General features: G+C 40.6%; 1 protein-coding gene across 3 annotated transcripts in view; it reads left to right on the top strand.

Annotated features, from left to right (window-relative positions):
- The window catches only part of glis1b (GLIS family zinc finger 1b), an 87209-nt gene that overhangs the window by 23693 nt on the left and 43798 nt on the right, over window positions 1-19718 (top strand). For all 3 annotated transcript variants that reach the window (XM_008407071.2, XM_008407070.2, XM_008407069.2), the window contains exons 3-4: window positions 11556-11748; window positions 12789-14304. In XM_008407071.2, coding sequence (XP_008405293.1) covers window positions 11556-11748; window positions 12789-14304 — 1709 coding nt within the window. The remainder of the gene's footprint in view (window positions 1-11555; window positions 11749-12788; window positions 14305-19718) is intronic.

Here is a 19718-nt window from a genome sequence, read left to right as displayed (position 1 = left end):
CTCACTCACTCACTCACTCACTCACTCACTCACTCACTCACTCACTCACTCACTCACTCACTCACTCACTCACTCACTCACTCACTCACTCACTCTTTGTTTTTCTTTCTTCCTTCCTCTTTGTTTTTCTTTCTTCCTTCCTTTCTTCTTTATTTGCATGGGGACAAGTGTTAAGCATAAACAAAAACAGAACACTAACATTTATAGCCTTAGTTAATTTGCAGTGTACGTCCCCTGATGGGCCTTTAACAACATTCTTTCTTTCACACGGTTTTAGGAGATTTTACCCAGGACTAAGTTTTTTTCTTCTTTGCTTCTTAGACTTGTGGAGAATACAAGAGTCTATTGTTGCATGAAAAACACAAAAAGTCCTTGTTGGAAATTCCTGCTGCTTCATCTGTGTTACTGTCAGGTTCTTTGCAAGCCTTTTTAACCCATTTCCATGTCTGTCTTTTTAAAGACTTTTGGAGAACCATCGAGTTGCACTGTCTCTAGTGTCCCATATTTTATTTAGTCATAAATGGCTGTTTTTACGGTGCAATGGTCTATAAAGAATATACTTTGTAACCTTTCGTGTTCTTCTCCTGACTGATAGCTTTGTATGATATCCTTCAGATGTGTCGTGTCTTCCAGAAAACAGAATCCTACTAGCAAAGTGGAATGTTATTTCAAATGAATCGGATTCAATACAGTTGAAGTACATTTTCTACTTTCTACTCAAAGTAGAAAATGAAAATGACTCAAAAGCTGTTTCAGCAAAATATTAGTTCAACAATGTGCAAATTTATGCAACCAGGTCATTGCAACTTCCTTTTACATGTTCTTTTTGTTCTACCGTTGAATTGTAGACAATATGTTATAAGTGGACATAGGTGTGAAATTATTTATAATGGCCTCATTTTTTTTTTACATTACAAAAATGTTGCATTTTAACAAGAGTGTGTACAATTTAAAAGCCACTGTATATGCATAATAAGCATTTAAATACAAATTTTATTGAGGTGTTTTAAAGAAACAGGTTCTCTATTTCTTAGTATTTACAGTATGATCCTCTTATTGCACCTGAAGGTCTGCAGTTACTGATACAATACAAGATCAGTTGCAAAAGTGAAGTAAAGCATTAAAACTTCAATTTCAATAGACTTTGAAACACCAACACTGTCGAGGTGCCACCACCAGGTGGTGACAAGCACTAGTGTAAAGTTTTAATTATGTTAATCAGTAAAGTGATTGGTTTGCTGCTTTCTGTGACATTTTACTGCGAGATTCACTTTCAGGCTGTGCAGAGAAGAGAAAGATCTCCACCTCTACCCAGTGACACTTTCTCTGCTGTGTTTGTGTTTTGGCTGCCAGTGTCCCCCTCTCTCTTTGCTGTGTTAAAGGTGCTGCTCTTAGGATGTGGCGGGCTCAGAGTCTGGCACCGGAGTGGGCTGGGAGGGGTGGATCAGTGGAGTTGGTGGTGGATTGGTTTATTACTTTCCAATTATCTGTTTGGGTTCATGACTGTGGTTTGCACTTCTCCATTTGAAGACCCTTTTTTAATGTTGGACCCCTATTTCCCACCAGGTGCTCCCATTCTGTAAAAGGCAGGAGAGATTATTTACCAACCCCTGTGCTCATCAGTGTGTCTCCAAACTGGGGCTGTTGGGTGTGGACCAGTCGTTTCCACATAGAGGACTGTTTGTATGTCTGTTCTCACTTTCTAATAAGTCATATTGCGTTTTAGCCAACAGGTTTTGCTTGTCTCAGAGGAATCTTAAATGTGAATTTTGGTGATAATTGTGTATGTTGAGCTTGAGTCTGTATATTTGGCTGCAGAAATGTGGTTATTGCAGCACCTTACAAAAAGTATTCCCTCCCTTGAATCTATTTTTATGAGATGGAACAACATAACGTGGTGCATATTAGTGAGACGGACAGAAAAAAACTGCAGGTTTCTGTTTTCATTTTGAGAACATTTTAATCTGAAAAGTGTGGGGTGCATTTATGTTTCCCCATTTAAATGCAATTCTTTTGGAGTATATCACTTGCAGCTCTATATTTAGAGAGTGAAATTTCTGGCACATTCCTGTCTGCAAAGTAGCATAGTCTCACTCAGAGTGGATGAAAAGTGTCTGAGAGCAGCAATTTTGAAGGCTTGTCATTGGTTTTTACCTGGATTAAGTCTGGACTTTTTATTGACTTTGACTAGGACAACCAAAGTATACTTTATTGGAAACTCTATGTGTCTCTGGCTGTAAATTTAGGGTTCTCTCTCCATCCCAGTCTTGGGTTTTTTGCAGTCTCAGGTTTTTTTGCAGCTTCTTATTGGTTTTCTGCCAGGACTGCCCTGAATGAATCAACTATATTTGCTATTCCTGAGGATGAGCATCCCCACAGCATAATGCTGCCAAAGCCATGTTTAATCATAAGGATTGAAATGGTTAGGTATGTTTTTTTTCTTTTTCCCCCACAAAACAATTTGGATTTAGAGATTTATGACCAGCATAACACATGTTTACAGTATCCCACAAGTGGTTTGTGAAAATCTGATAGTCAGAATTTTTCTGGTTGTCTATCAACGATGACTTTTTTTCTCAACACTCCCACATACATGCCAGGTTTCTGTCCTGCATGTTAGATGCTGACCTGTGGATATCAGCAGCTCCTGCAGCGTAGCAATGGCCCCCTTTGCTTCTTCTTTAACTAATGCTCTCCCTGGCCTAACCTCTCCATTTAGCTGTACAAGTAATGGAGGCCGAACACAAAAGCACACCGCACTTTTAAGTTTTTATTTGTTAATAATTTTTGAAAACCATCAATTAAATTTCTTCTACTTCACAATATTGCAGTGACGGTTTGTGGCTGTAATGTGACATATTGTGACATAAACACTTTTAAAGGTCACCGTAATATATGACCAGGCAGACCATGAGAAAACAAGGAGGAATTGACATGCAAGTTTCTGAGCCGCGAGATTCAGCCACAACAAATTAATTTAATCCTTATCAAAATTCTCATGTGTTCTCAGGCGTATAACCCCGCTACAAAAACACTCATATCTTTGTGCTCCAGCAGTAATATTGTAGAGTTCTTCCCCCCGTCTTCTCGCTCTCTGCACCTGCTTTCGGAGGCGCTTTCTCCCTAGACGTTGTTATTTTTCATTTACTCGTGCCCTCGGGTTTTAATCGTACATCCATTACTAAGCAAACAAATAAGTTCCGGGACTATACCACAGACACAAATATAGACATGAGTTATGAGATTCAGAGAAGCCGGGGAAGGCTTTAGGAGCTAATGCATAACATCTGCACTGGACAAGGCGCACCAACCGTGTCATCCCGAGACAAAGTCCTTGCAGCCATGCTCGTAGTATGCGTGTTGACCTGTCTCATGATGGGAGAGAAGAGCTGTGGCAGATGTTGTTGTTGTTCGGAGCAGACGGGAATAAAATGATCTTTATTATCAGTTTTTAAGTGCTGAATGTTTTGATTTATGGAGCCAAAGTGGGGCCATTTGAAGTGTCACCCAGGATTTCCAGAGGCATTCGTCTTGCGGTTCTGGCAGCTCGTTGTACCTTGAGTTCAGATGTATGCATCACTCTCCAGACGTACCGACTAACGGCACCCCCGCCCTCCCCCATGCCCCACGCCCCAACCCTCTGTACAGTGCCGTACACCTCCGATCGCTCCCCTTTCCTCCTCTTAAAGCATCCATCCATCTTCACATCTGCTTTTCATTGGGGCCTGCATGTCTCCAAAGACTTGAACGCATTAAGCGTTGGCACAAGTGCGGTCTCACTCTGGCACTTAACACAACGCTTAGGTGACTTAAAAGGGAGAGGCGAGAATTATAGAAAATGATGTGTCACCAAAATAAAAAATCGCTCCAGATTACCACCAATTACACTTAATAATGCTGTCCAGAGCATCTGCTGATCAGATGGCGGGCTTCTCTGTCGGTGGGGAAGTAATTACAGCAGAAAGACTGAGAATAGGAAAGCCTCATTGAGGGAGACAGCAACATATAACAATAGGAGGATGCGGTCGGGGCTCTTCAGTATTGTATGGCTTGGAATGCTTTGTATGGTAATGCAGTCATAACAAAATATTTCGGGATAATAGCCATGCTGTTCCACAGGGGTTTAGTTCTCCTAGATTGGAGACACATGTCTGCTCTTTATTAGTCATTTATTAGTCACTGAGGTCAGGGAGTCTTTTTAGCCAAGGCACAACACAGCCGAACTCATAGTCGATTCTGATCATCAGCCCTTGAGGCAGCGGGAATAGGTGTACAATTACAGCTCAGCCTCCCTGGCAGTAATCTCTGATGTGAAAATGAATGCAGTTATGCAAATTGAGCCTTGCGATCTGTGTAATTGCAATCGAAGTGACCACAAACTTTTCCTCTAAAGTCCTGAGTCGGGCTCTCGTTGTCACAACTTTCAGGTGTGCATTCATTCACTGTTTCTGCGTTTTGTCTCGTTTCTCAGCTTCCTATGGTCGTCATAGTAGCTGCATTAATCAGCAGGACAAGGATTAAGAAGACGTTTCTACTCACAGGTCTGATGGATTGAGTTTCATAACGTCGTGAGCTGCTCTCCTGCTTGATGTGTTCTTTCTTTTTTACAAAAACATTCAAGCGTGATGAATGGACTGCGTCAGATCAGGCATGTCAGAGGTTGACTGGAACACCGGCGCTGCCAGAGAAACAATCAAACAAATTCTCAAATAACCATGTTTATCCAGTGATATACATAAATGGATATATTGTTTCATTCATGTGAATGTGCTGGTTTAATGCACTTCTTCCCTTGTAGCCGAATCAGAAATGTGCATGTGGTGCGTAAAAAGACACATGGCCGACGACACATGTGGTCTGTTTGAGATTAAATCGGACTAAACTTTTCCAGGTTTTAGGTCATTTAGGATTGTCAACCTTATATCAATTTCCAGAATGCCAGAAAAAAAAGACAATATTTAAAAAATATATTTTTTGTATCACTTTCTTCAGAGTCAGCAGTCGACACACACTATGGATTTATAAGCTTCCTGATTCACAAATAATTTCAGCTAAATGGAGGCACACCTGTGGATGTCACTTATGGGAATACCTCAAACAAATTGATTCCTTGTGTCACAACATGGACATAAACAAAAGAGCTTGTGAAGACGCTGCCGAAGCTTGTAGGACGGAGTCATGTCTGTCTATTCACAGTGGAAGAAAAGTGTCCCATAGTTTGGACTGAGGGGTCAATCTGGGAGGAAATTATTACTCTATGAGCAAAATAAAACCTGTAATACAGTTTGCCAATGTATGCATGAACAAATATCTAAATTTTGTTGAATTCTGATGTCTGATGAAACTTTAGCTGAAGCACAAGTTCATAATGACCAATTTTACATTTGGAGGAGAAAGAGGGGAGTTTGCCCTCCATCCCAACTCGGAGGTGTTGGGATGGCAGCATCGTGTTTGTGGGGGTGTTTTTACTGCAGGAGGGAGTGGTGCACTTCACAAAACATGGTAACTTGAGGAAAGAAGATTTTTTCAAGACACTGATTAAGAAGACCAAACACAGACATAATAGGTCTTCTAAATTAAACATGATCCTAAGCAACATCAGTACCATTTCAAATTGTTAAAAAATAATTCACCAAATATTAAGATGCATATAAACTTCTATTATTGGAAAAAATAAAAGTGTCTTTCTCATCATTTGTGACGTTTAGCAAATAAAAATAAGTCGAGTAATCCAAACTGACATGAAACATTTAGATTTACTATCACACTGCAAAAAAAAAACAAAAGCTGTCTTTTTTTAAAACAGAGTACGCAAATATCTGCTTTCAAGTATACGTGGCAACACAAAGCAGGTTTAATCTCAGGTCTCCTCCTGAACTCCTCGGCTTACTGTCATCCTTTTCTGATGCTGAAGAGAACGCGGTGCTTTAATTATACAGGAGAGGAGCCAGGGTGAGAAATTGATACCATGTGATGACATTTATGGAGCGGAAGATACCACTTTAGAAGTAACAGGGTGTTAATAGCCATCATGTTAGGAACACTGTGTCTTGCCTGCTCTGAAATGAGCTACATTTCTTTTTAGGGCTGCATTTCACACAATAGAGTCCTTATTTGTGCGCGCGTTTTTAGCTGGCATTGCCAAACAGCAGTGACTCTTTGTGAGGATGAGCCAGCACATCTGTATACAGTCTGCCTTTACCGAAAGAAACACTTGCCGCCGGTGTTTCTGGCACTGTCTCGCATCTTCTTTTCACCGTTCTTCTTTCTGCATCCTGCATCCCCGTTTTCCACGCCCTTAAATACTTTTTTCCTAATTGAGCCTGAATGCTTGCAAATGTGTAATGTTGTTGCACCATCCCACCTTGCTTGTTCTGATGTGCTTAGCAGTTTCTGGATGCTGCTATAAATTTAGCTTCCATCAGCAGAATTACAACCATTTGAACCAAAAAAAAAAAAGAAGGTTTTTCTTTGTTTCTGGTTCAGTTTTGACTAAGAAGTAGTAGCTTTGTTATATAACATGAAATTGGTGATTTGTATATGCTGGTGTTAGAAATGAAACCAATCAGAGTGTAGAGGCTGATTCCCAATTAGGTGTGGGCTAGAATAACCTGCAGTAAAAACACAACATTCTCACAGTTTTAATACAAATATCTGGAACAAAAATGCTAGCAGATCTCTTTATTTAAAAAAAAAGCTTGTCAACCAGCTTGTTTGCGACTGTCGTGTAATTTGTGACTTGAAAACTTTCCAAACAACTAAACTGGGATGAAAAACGCATCATAAATATCACAGATTTTTGACAGGAAGTGGACTGAGAGAGAGGGAGTTCCTGTGCAGGTGCGTTGAGGAAGATTACCCCACTTGTTGCCAATGAAACTAGGATTTTAAAGTTTTTAATCTTTGAGTTTTTAATTCACCATTCAACCTATTCAAACTTAAAAACAGCTGATTCCAGTGATTTTTTTTTTTTGTGCATCCATTCTTTATAAAACTTTATTTGATATAATAAAGCAGAACAAAGCAGGCATCCTAACATCAAAACATTACTCACTGAAGTTTCTCATCGCTATAACATGAATGGTTGACTGAGAAAGATTATTATTATTATTATTATTATTATTGAGGTTTTCCCATAGCATAACATGAAAAATATCCCAACCTACAGCCAAAAAGCAATCTGAAGTTTGATAAATTCAAAGTGGTCCAGCTCGGCAGCCCACCCAGACAGTGAAAACTAAAGAAAACAATCTTTTGATCTCCAAAAAAAGTCCCTCAATCTTTCATCTGGTCGAACACCCTTCACCTGTCAGTCCTACTGCCTGTCTCACATTTCGCCTTGGCCTCTGATGCTCCCTCCACCTCCTGATCAAACCAAGCTCCAACACACAATGAAATGCTCAGCGCTGAATTACCATGGCACATTCAATATAAACCGAATTTTCTTTTTGGGTCCCATCCAAGCCACCATATGCCGTTTCCTCCATCGGAGCGTGACTGATTTTGTTAATGTAGCAAAGCCTTAAATCACTGCAGCGCTGACTTTCAGCGAAAGGGAAGGAATCGAGACCTTTAACACTCATTTACCACTCAGACTTTAAAGTCCTAAACACTCAAAGTGTCTTTATGATGGATAATCTGAGTACATATAGTTTTGGCATTAAAATAAGTGTTGGACTCTAAAATAAAGACTGTCGTATTAACCGGTGTGAAAGGGATTTTTTACCTCTGGAGTGATGGCCTTTCCAAAGCAGCTCACAAAAAAAAAGTTATATAAACCTATATAAATACTAAATAAATCATTTTTATATTTTTATTGCTTCTCTACATAGCTGTTGTGATTAAAAAAGATAAATAAAAAGTAGGGCCGGGACTTTAAGTTAAAAATGTTAACACAGCTAATTTCCTTTTTTTTCCATACCAAAGTCTTGAACTGGAACTTTTGTCTTGTGTTCCTGGTTTGACTTTAAATCTGACACACAAGAAGCATCTGAAAACAACAGCTATCAATGACAAAGCTGCCTGTCTTGGCCCACTGAGGGTTAACTTTTGCTTCACAACACAATCTGATGGGAGACTGGAAAAGACCGTCATTGTGTTCAAGTTGTGCAAAAGGGAGTTAGCCTATAATCGAACCTAAAAACAGCGTCTCAATGTTAAACCTGTTGCAGAAACATGGATGCCCCCAAGCTAATGTGAGAAACAACACTCCATATTTCTAACAAAGTTTTTTATTTATTTATTTTTTATCAGAGAAATTACATGGATGGTCAGGGTTTCTTAAAAATTTTAAAACTTGATTGGGTATATCAAAACTTTTCACCAATCTAATGATTTCATAACCTAAATAAATTCAACATAATACATGTCTTTGATGATGTGCTTGTGTGTCTCTTAATTAAAAATATAGCAGCAAAAAGGGTTTATGAATAAGAAAATATTAGTTATTTTTGCCAATATATGGTTTTTGATTAAAATGCGACAAATTACAAACTCTGCAATTAACGTGATTAAAGATTTTAATTGAGTCCCACCACTAATCAGAAGACAAATTGAATTTCTCTGAATGTCTCTCAAACATGGCAAAATGTAATGCTTCAGTTGTTGATGACTTTTTATTTGATTTTGTGTTTTTATGATTCAAAACATTCTTCAAATCATAAAAAACAATAATGCAACTAGGCAGTTCAAAGTGCTCACATTTGCTGAAATGTGCAGCACAAACAGACTTGATTGAATGATTGAACTCTGGTCCTCATGGCTAGACTCCTACGTCCTCTCACATCTGATTCAAATGATTGCTTTATCTCCTGCATGCCATCTAGTGCTTTTTATTCCTGTTTATAACGCATGTCTGGGTTATGGGAGAAAGGAAGCACATAAAGGCACGAGGACCAGTGTTGAGAAACGTTGATCTAATAAAACTAATGCAGGAAAAGACAGCAGCGGTGTATTCAAGGATGCACATAATGTGGCGCTTCCTCACATAGTCAGGTTTTCTGAGCAGTTGACCTCTTGCTAACAGAAGGTCAATCTTCTTTCTTACATCGTCCTTAAAGTTTTACTCTACGTCTTGAAATCTGTATACACAAATAAATAGAGGCAAAAAAAAGGAAACTTTTCCAAAAGCAATTGTGGCTATTGCACTCTTGTTAGCATTGCTAACCTCAAAATGCTCTTTAAATTACTTCTATACTAAAAATAAATGGAAACAAATTAAATGAGCAACAAGTAGCAAGTGTCATACCACTCTTGGTCGCCTCTTTGCATCTATTAGAAAGAGGTGGATCACCTCTGCATGTCTGTGACGAACCCAATCCTCTTTACGATTATCACCCTTTTCTTCATAATTACCTGTCAAATATCTCTTTATATTGGTGATATTCTAAATTACTCAGATTCTTTCTCACTGCCTTGCTAGAATTAAACGTGGTATTAACCTCTCGGCATTTCTGTTTATTTCCAAATGGATTTATTCATATTTTTATTCCTCAAAAGAAACCCGCTCCGACAAAACCATCAGAGTTATATTCTACAGCCAGAAATGCCCTACATATTGTGAAGCGGTGCTTTAGGTTAGGCAGCTGTAGTTTGTTGTGCGATAATGATAGCTTTCAGTTCAGGCCTCGTTGACCACCTGGCAGTCAGATGAAGCGCTTTTCATGTCGGCATTTTTTATTTGGTTGCTTTTTTATTTACTTTATATGCGAGCAGTAAATGTGTAATTATGAAACGCAGCTGCTAATGTCAGTGATCTCCGACCTACTTCATGTCCCCTTTGCCCCGCTTTATTGATTGTTCCTGACTATTAGAGAAGGAAGAAAAACTTGGCTTCTCGTGGGCACGTCTTGAAACCTTTATACAGAAATAAACTTGTACATAAATGGCAAATATCGAGCCAAAAGGGGAATGGGGGAAGGAAAAAAAAATGAGAACACAGAGAATTTGCCAAGCAGAACAATTTTTATTGCTTAAAAACAGACGAGGGCTGAAAGTCCTCCGTTAACGGCTCTGAGTGAAACCAGCGGTGTTGCTGCAGTCCCCAGGCGATGGTGAACTGTTTGCGTAGCTCGTGCCTCCTCTCTGCCTCTTTGTGTTTCTGCTTTGAACCATGACAAGACAAATGCCGAGAATGTGGATAGAATAAATGAAGAAAATGTTTGCAAAATTCTAGAGGAACATGACCACGGATGTTCTTATTTTCTCCATTTTTGTTAATTTTTCTACCCTTTTTCCTAAATTTAAAAACATTCCCTCCCTGCCTGTTTTTTTATTTTTCCATGATTCTTTTATTTTTTCCATTTTCTTCTTGTGTTGCAAAACATACAATTCTAATTGTTGACTCTTTTTTTCTTCATATGCTTGTGTCTTTGCTAAAGTAATCCACAAACTTGCATTTAATCCATTATTATTTCTTAAGGCTCTTTTTAAATCATTCTCCAGCATTTTTTCTGCTGTTTTCTTTCACCTACATGGCGTTTGAGTTACTTTATCAATATAGGCTCATGCTGTGTGATAACATTGTGAATAATATTGTTAAGAGAAAATTAAATTTGTGAAATTGAGTTAAAAATTCAAGCAGGGAACGTGTGGCCTGTGTCTGCACATGAGTGTGTGGGGATATCGACTTACCGGCCACAAGCATTTCCAAACACACACACACACAGGAACTTGCGCGTGCGCACACACACTAAACCTTTTCCTCCTCACACACTTTTAGTATCTCGTCTTATTTTTTTGGATACTATAATCCAAAATCTTCCTTTAGGAATAATAAAACATGTAATGGAATTACTTTCAAAGTCAACAATGTGACATTCTCAAATCCCGCATTTGTGTACCGGTAATTGTTTTAATTCTTATCGCAGACATGTCTTAAATCATCTCTTTAGTGAAATCTTAAAGACGTACACTGAAATTTGAGGTTGCAATGTGACAAAATGCAAAAAACTTCAAATGATACGAGCAATTTTGCAAGACGTTGTACGCAAATTGGTCAGCATTTACAAATTGTGCAACTATGTCACGTTTGCTGGTAGGAGAATCTGCAGAAACTACATTTATTTATCCAAAATGAAAATACTGCCATTTGGAAAAAAAATCCCTAAAGTACTCCAGCGATGGCAGTGATGAATCTATCTGGCATGATTCTTACTACTTTACGGGTTGCACTTTGCCAGAAAGCTCTCCATAGATCACTCAGGGTTACCGATATGACAGCCAACGTTTATTCCTCAAGAGGTCCTACACAGTATAATAAGATTTCGACATACCACTGAAGGCTTGACTCCAAGTTCAAACTCATTGTTCTTCCAGGAAAGCCAGCAGATGACTGAGCAATATCTGCTTATCCTGCTTTTTTTTGTTGTTTTTTTATTATTATTATTATTATTATTTTGCAATGACATGGAGTCGCTGGTTTGCTTTGCAGAAACAAAACTGTGATGTCAGCACATTTCAGGGATGAATGGTGTCCTTATCTAAATAGTGAACATACGTTCTGATCAGATCTGAAGCAGACCGTTTTAGCAGTTTTGCTCTTGTTTGTCTTCCAGTTAATGGGGCCTACTGCTCGGAGAAGGATGCCAGCTCTGAGCTGAGCGATGCCGAGGGCACCCTAATGCGATGTGGGCAGAGCCTGCCACTGCCAGCGGGGGGCCATTCAGAAGGGCTCTACCCCCCGAGCCTCCACTGCAGCAGACCAGCATCCGACCTCCTTCTGCAGGATGGCCCGCACCACGGAAGCAGGTAAAGCTGTCACAACTGCTTGCTTTTTTTTTTCATTTAAAGTTGTGAATGTCTTAATTTTAACATAGTATTTCTGATAAAATGCAGATAAATTATGTTGACACAACGAGTTATTGTACATTATTTACACAAATGCAACTAATCGCTATGCAAGTCTTTAATGTTTTGAAGATTATCGTAGCAAATTTCTTGATGGCAGCTTTGACATTCCTCATATTGTCATATTCTTTTATATTGTCTCTCAATATCATCTATAGAGCCAAACAGGTAAAGGTGCTTCTGAATAAAACGAGAGGCTGACCAAGTCTTTTATTAAAGACACTGATGACATGGTCTCCCAGATCTTCTCTCCAGTCCTGACTAGCGTTAGCTCTGTTCTTTCTTTTCCTTCCCTGGTAAACTCAGAAACTCAGGGGAAGGGACAAAGACGATAGCTGCATGAGACAGACAGGAGAAAAGCGAGCTCTTCTCACATCACTCAGGGGCTTTGGACAAAATCCATAATGAGCCAGCTGACAGGAATGATTATGTTGGAGATCACAGCAACGCATGGGGAAACATGACCCGGGTTATCCATTCAGGAGGGCAAAGATTCCCACCATAATACACAGTATTGTAAACGGCGACCCTTCATAGGGCGCAATTATGCCACCAAAACAGGTGACTCCTTATTTATCCTCAATGCTGGGTTGGGTTTAACCCCTTTGTGTCATCAAAGCCTGTCAGATGGACACACTAGCCAGTGGCCTCTCGGTCTCAGAAGCCACCCTTACCTCCCCCGCCTCACTCTTCTTTGTCTTAAATGCTCATTCATATCCTCTCACTACAAGAAGATCCTATTTCAGTTATTCATAAAACAACTCTGGATCATAGACAGGCTGTGCTCCGTGATTTGTAACATAACTTTGCAGTTTTGTTTCATTTGTAACTCCGCCATGATGAACATGAGGTTTGTCCGAAACGCTCTGAGAAGAACGAATCAGTCTGTGTCTGTCAGCGAAAATAAAACTAGTGCAACTCATATTGCGTCTCCCTTACAGAAGCACCTCCGCCTTCCAGAGAGCCCCGCCTGGTGCCAACATGGCTCGCTCCTCTGCCCCTTACCCGATTAAGCAGGAGAACTCAATCGGACACAAGACCGCCGGCGTTCAACGCCCGTCTCAGGCTGCGTTCCAGGCCTGTAGGGCAGATCAAGCTTTGGAGGCATCGAGAGACGATATGGCTGCGGCCCTGCATGCTAGCACTAACGGTAACGGCGCATGCACGGCGAGCTGTTCAGGTAGTGCCGTGTCAGGAGACGCGGTGCAACCTTTTAATAATGGAGATGGCTCCTCCCCACTGGCTTTGTCCCCAACTGGCTCCCATCATTCAGCGCGTCTGCTCAGTGCTAGCAATGTGAAGAGACGCTGCCTTTCCCTGGCCTCACAGTCCACCGTCGCTTCTGGCACCAGCAGCGTCGCCCCAACGGGTTCCCCATCAGCCACTGGCACGACCTCCAAGGAGATCAATATCACCGCAGCCATCTGCTCCTCCTCCCAGATGTCGATGGTTGCCTGCGTCAACGGATTCCGCGCTAACCTCTCCCCCAGCAACGCTAGCAGCGCCGGCTTGTCTTCGTCGTCCTCCTCCTCTTCTTCTACATCCCCACCCTCTATCTGCTGCCAGCGGGAGGCAGCCGGGAGACCCCCACGTCACAGCAGCCCCCAGCAGTCGTCACTACAGGAGAGCTGTCAACTGTCCTCACCTGCCACCTGCCTCCTGTCCCTGTCCGCCTCCTCTTCCTCCTCGTCCTCTTCTTCGGCGTCATTAGTGGAGCCGGAGACAGGCCTAGGGCAGAGCCTGGGGCTTTGCGAGGAGCAGGTCCCCATGCTGCGGGGGCTTGGGGCTGGAGGAACAGCCGAGGAAAGTGAAGAGAGAGGCTTGGATGGGTTGGGACTACTGATGAGTGGGGCCCTTATGTCAGGGACATTGAGCTCCAGTTCGGACGCTGGTTGCCTGTTGGATGGAGGACAAAGATGTGGGGCAGCTCTCAAGCAGGAACCTCTTGATGACTTCTCTCCAACTGAAGACGAACTCTTCCAGCACCACTATCACCACCATCATCACCTAAGTGGTCGCACTGGGCACCACCGTCTCACTCCCCACCCATCTCGATCTGCCATGCCTCCTCCCTATCACCTGCACCAATACCCGGGCCCCAGTCATGGGGGGCCACTGCAGCACCAGAGTCAGCAGACAACACAAGCCTCCTCTCTGGTATTAAAACAAACCTCCGGAGGCCCCCCCGCCACCCACACGACCTCGGAGCGCGAAGAAGTCAGAGGAGGAGCGCAGACGGATAGGCAGGTGTGTCGCTGGATCGACTGCAGCGCTGCTTACGAGCAGCAGGAGGAGCTCGTCAGGCACATTGAGAAAGTCCACATTGACCAACGCAAAGGAGAGGACTTTACCTGTTTCTGGGCCGGCTGCATTCGCCGCTACAAACCCTTCAATGCCCGTTACAAGTTGCTGATTCACATGAGGGTCCACTCGGGGGAGAAACCCAACAAGTGCATGGTGAGTCACCAAAAAACAAACCAATCAATTACCATTCTGCAGAAATGGTGGTCTGACGTTCGACCAATATGTTTAAAATAGCTGAGTGTTCCCTCATTGTCACCTTTCAGATTTTCTTAAATATATATTTTGGTTTTCGAGGCTTACATCCTCAGAATAATGTTGTTGTTTTTTTTAAAAACAACTGTATTTATAGAAAAATACACACCAATTATTTAACTGTAGATTAAAATATTAGAAATGGATTATTTATCTGAGCACGGTGTTAAAAATATCATAGCGAAACATAATTTTCCCCACAAATAAGTAAAATTACACGGGCTGCTGCATGGTTACCTCCACTCCATCAAAATAAATAGATTTGAGATTTAAACTGGAGCTCTACCAACTTTTTTATTGGTAGAGCTCCAGTTTCACAAGTGTTCTTACAGATCAGCATGAAGCTGTCACTCCCTCCATGTCCGTTTACAAACGGGAAAATTCCCTCAACCTTAGGACAGATTTGGTCCAAATACACTGTTAGTCCACAATTTATGTAAGGCTGAAGTCTTGTTTGTTTTCACAAGTGCTCTGCTGTTTTGTGTTTTTGAGAACAGATTGAAATTCTGAAAATCCAACACATATGGGAAACATAACCAAACAATGCCTACACTTGATCCGTTTAAATGGGAGCATTAAACTTTTAGCTGTCTCACAAGTATGAAGTGAATTGGCTTCAAATCCAAGCCACACACGAGTAGAAACGTAGTAATCTGGTTAAAGAGAGCCACAGAGAGAGGGTCTGCAGTATTTGCTCAATATGATGTTTTTCACTTTAAGCTCTTGTCAGGTTCAGTTAAGGTAGAAAACTCCTAAACATACTGATAAATTCATACTGAAAAGAACTACAGTGAACCCTCTGCCTCTTTTCGATTTAACATTCACAAGTTTATCTATTAGTGGATTTTTCTGTGGAATGTAACTTCCAAATTATTCACAAAAAATTTTGCCTGTTTGCAGATCTTCTGGTAGAGCACATCTAGAATGTTTGAGAGAAAATGCAACTTTGGAAGCTGACGTATCTTGGAACAATAGTACTTTCCACACTATTGTCTGTTGTCTTCAAAGCAGCCAAATTCAGGAGCTCCATTTATTTTTCATAGTGCTAATTGGCAGTATGCCTCCAAGAGCAAATATAAGGAAGACCAAGGATGTTAGCTTCTGTGGTTGTGCTAAGATAGTTTCCATTGTGCACCATTGATGCATATAAAGATGTTTTATGTGTTTTTGGACAGGTCTCCAGTATTCACAAATTTCAACTTTTTGCAGGTGGTTAAGGTTCCTAACCCCTGCAGATACAGTGAGGGGTGAGGGGGGTTCACTGAACAAAGTTTACTGCAAAAGCAGCTTGAAAAAGATTTTATTTGAGGACTTTGTGTTTTCCACACTCACTTCATTTTTGGGAGATAAATAACTATATAATATACTGCATGTTTTTGTATATATAAGGCCGGGTTGCGGTGGGGGCACCACGAAGCATTTATGTTTAGGGTACCGAAATGGCCAGCAGCAACAGTCCAGTTTACTAACCCTATCCATGGCACATCGGCCAAAATCAGCTGCTCACCCGTTTACGGAGCACTGCAGAGGATCTTACGTTATGATTTATCTTTATTTATAGTCTGGCTACTTTGTGTAAAGTTCATGTATGCAATTATTTCTTGCTTGGAAAATATGTATATGTTGGACAAAAATTTGGGGGTAGGGGCTCATTGGTGTTTAAGGAAGTTGAAACCCCTAAACTAAGCCCCTAAATCTGTGCCACTAATCGTTGTCTGATTTTTTTGTAGACTCAAAAAAGTGTTATAAATATATAATTCCTTAATATTGATACATTTAGCCAGCTGGATTTTTCTGTATTCAGTATCTCTGAATATTTTTTCTAAATGTCCTCTTAGGTAGTTTGACTTTCCAATTAAGTAGTAGGCTATTGCATGGCTTGCTGTTTTGTTGTTGTTCTTGTTTTGGTTTTTTGACCTATTATTGTTGCAGATTTATCTTTTCCACGAGTGCTGTCAAATCACAAACGTGCAATGCGTGGATACATCCTGCATACACACTCCAGGGTGTGACACTGTTTTGGGGATGTTTTCCATATGTGAAGTTCAGAACAATTTGGCTCTTTGTGGACAAACCTCTGGACTTTGTCTGAGACATGAAACACTGAAAATTCTGCAACACACCTTAACCTCTCAATCACCCTTATTGCAAGTGCATAAATGCACAAACCCAGAAAGCTAAAATGGGCCCATTGTTTGCTTTGAGTTTCACAGTCCAAGGGATTGATGCTGGCACACTATGTTGGATTGCAACGCGTCGAGAAGCAAAGAACAATTCAAAAGATAAACGTAGAGGCCAAGAAAAACCTTTTTTTTTACATTTGTTTGCAAAGTTCTGAATATTTTAAGTAGATTTCTCTTGAGAGGTTGAAAGGAATTAACATTTTACTTGTAGTAAACAAGTCTCTCAGTCAAGACTGTTTGTAACACGTAGCTGTAGTCTAAATAAGGCCAAGCCAATGGAGATTGCTAGCCTCTTCAAATAACTCCATTATGTTACTGATGATGTGAATGGCATCTTACATTCAAACTGTCTTCATGTTTGTTTTGAATTATTCACAGATTATATAATAACTATTTACATGGGAATGGAGGTGATGGAGCACTGATGACCTTCCTGTGCAAAACACTTGCTGTAAAATGTTTGCCAATTAAGAACAGTTACACGTGTTGATGTCCCTCAAGATCATCTGAAAGGTTATCCAACCCAGAATGGGCTGAAATCGATCCATCAATGTTATCTGCTTCAAGAGGTAAAGACAAACCCCTGACCTCTTTGAACTGTGAGAGGAAGATGAACCTGGTGCTCGTTTAAGAAAAATGTTGATTAGTACAATATTTCAAATATAGTGTACATCAACTTTGCTTGCATTTAAAGTGCTGAACATTTTAAGATTCCCTGCTTGAGGTCCACAATAAAGGATTTATATAATGGGGGACTGTGGTTTCATGCTTATGTAATGCAGTTGTGTTTGAAACAAAAAGGTACAATTATTATATTAGTTTATATAAACTGTTCTGCATGCATTAGTATTTCAACAATTTACATTCATGTTCTGTTCTCAGTTCATGTTGCACACAGGAAGCTTAGTGGTGGCGCACCGCCTCCGCTGGTATTTCACGTTGAGGGATGTCCAAATGGTAGACGGACTCCTGCACAAACTAACCTGCATAGATACAGAACAAAGATGCTATGAGAGTTAGCTGCTATAAGTAAGATATTAACTGCTTGTGTCTTTTAAACATAACCCCCACTTCAGTAAGCTTAGACTATCACTTTCAGCAAATATTCTGCACATATAAAAACCAAAAGCGTCTGTCTGTATTTGGATCTTAGCTCAAAACTTTCCAAAATCCCTTTTTTTTCTTTTTTGGTGTGTCTGAGTTCCTGGACCTTTTTGCCACTAGCCCTGATGCCTCTTATTTTTGTTGTGCTCATGCAATAGACTCAGGCATTCGAGTATTTGAGCTATTCGTGTAGAGGAAACAGTTGAGACATTCTGTTTTAGGACCCAGCTCTACAGAAAAAACAGGTCTAATCCTTTTATTATCTTTCCAGCGGCAGCTTCCAGCAGGCGCTCATGAAGCAGGGCTCAGCTGACATCCAAACATAACACACCTCTCTCTCCTCTCGGCCTCGCTGCAAACAGTATATACTCTATCTCCCTTCTCTTCATCCAGCTGGACAGCATTTGCTTCACGCTGTGTCTTGGCAAGAAAAAGTCATTATCACAACATATGAGCCGTGCTTTGAACCCCGAGTGGGCCTTGTCACACTCCGTACCTGGATAGTATTTTAAGGACCTACCCATTCAAAATTATACACCAGGTCCTTCCCATGTGTAGATGCTCAATTTTGAGGGTCACGAAAACCTCCGCCGACGTTTATGAAAGTTAGTTTGGTTCCCACTCTCCCGCCAATTAAAGCTGGTCCTGGGTTGTTGTGCAGAGGCCAGCACCGAGGGACATGTGGCCAAAAAGGAAACAACATAATCCCTCTGCAATATCCTGTTGTGTTTCATACCTAATTCACTTGTTATTTTAGTTTATTACATTTTTTTTTTATGCGTCTGCATAAATATTAAAAATATATCCAGGAGGAGGAACCCTGTCATGGTCTCGGACTTTGATATTGCTCTTGCTTTGTCAGAGGCCAGCCTGTAGGATTTGTTGTGTCTGAAGGCTGCGACCGTGAGCTGCAGAGTTCGGAAAATATCTTCCTTAAGCAGGGAGGATGAGAGTCTGAGCGAGGACTTGCATGGGAACATAACTTCAGGCAAAGTGCTGCGCCGCACTCTTTATTTGGTTTGTCTTGCATCGACAGAAAAATACAGCTTGTCATTACATTTGTGTTTTCTCTTTCAGGTGTAGTGCAGAAATATGGTTGATGTCAAGTAACAGGACTGTGACATTCTGTAATATGTCACAGAGTCAGAACAGCTTCAAGATTAATCCAACACGTTTTTTTTGTCAAATTGATGACAGACCACTACCATCTCTCTGGATTCTCTACATTCTCTCTTCATCTCATTGCTCGAGTGTTTTGTAGGATCTACGTCCGGAAACTAAAATGGTCATGAAAGAGAGCAGACATTTTTTCTACTTATTTCCAAAGTCCAGCACTGTTTTAAAAAATTTAAAACATCCTGCTGTTTTAGAGGTAATGATTCTATGCACTCTGCAAGGTTCACAAGAATAAGACAAACAGGCCCACAGGACCATAGAACTTCCTCCATGCCTAGGCTGGAGGTCTCTGGTTGTAAGAGTCAATTTTTTTTTTATCCCTTTGTTCTGACCACAGACAGTGTTTTGCATTCCTCTGAGGCATCAGAAGTTCAGGGTTAATGTAGTTCCCAAATTAAATCGCCTAACGCGATCTTTATGTTTCACAAATATTCAAAAGTGTCATTAATTATAAACTTTGTTCTAAAGAGTACTACTTTAGCGCAGAATAATCCACTTTGCTCTGTCTGAGTATTTAAAACTTTGAACTAGGTAAAGACCAGATTCCTCAATTAAATAATAAAATAGTCCTTTAAATTTAGCACCAATTAGAAAACTAGGACTTAGACACCAGCTTCAGCATCCTTACCAGTTCTTTGTGTATGGCCATATATTTTAAAGGACCCATTTCCTCTTGAATGTAGATGTGAAAAAGGCAATTAAAAATCCTTCAGGGGACAATTGACAGATTTTCTTTCCTTGTGTGAAATTATTCTACACAAGAATAATTTCACACAGACTTCTTAAGACTTCTAACGCAACTTTTTTTCTGGAGTTGAAAACATGTCCGGAGGTTTTCTTATACTTGATAAA

This window comes from Poecilia reticulata, linkage group LG4, assembly GCF_000633615.1.
Source record: "Poecilia reticulata strain Guanapo linkage group LG4, Guppy_female_1.0+MT, whole genome shotgun sequence".
Classification (NCBI taxonomy): Eukaryota; Metazoa; Chordata; class Actinopteri; order Cyprinodontiformes; family Poeciliidae; genus Poecilia; species Poecilia reticulata.
Note: the sequence above shows the minus strand (reverse complement) of the source record. Positions and strands in the feature narration are given on the sequence as shown.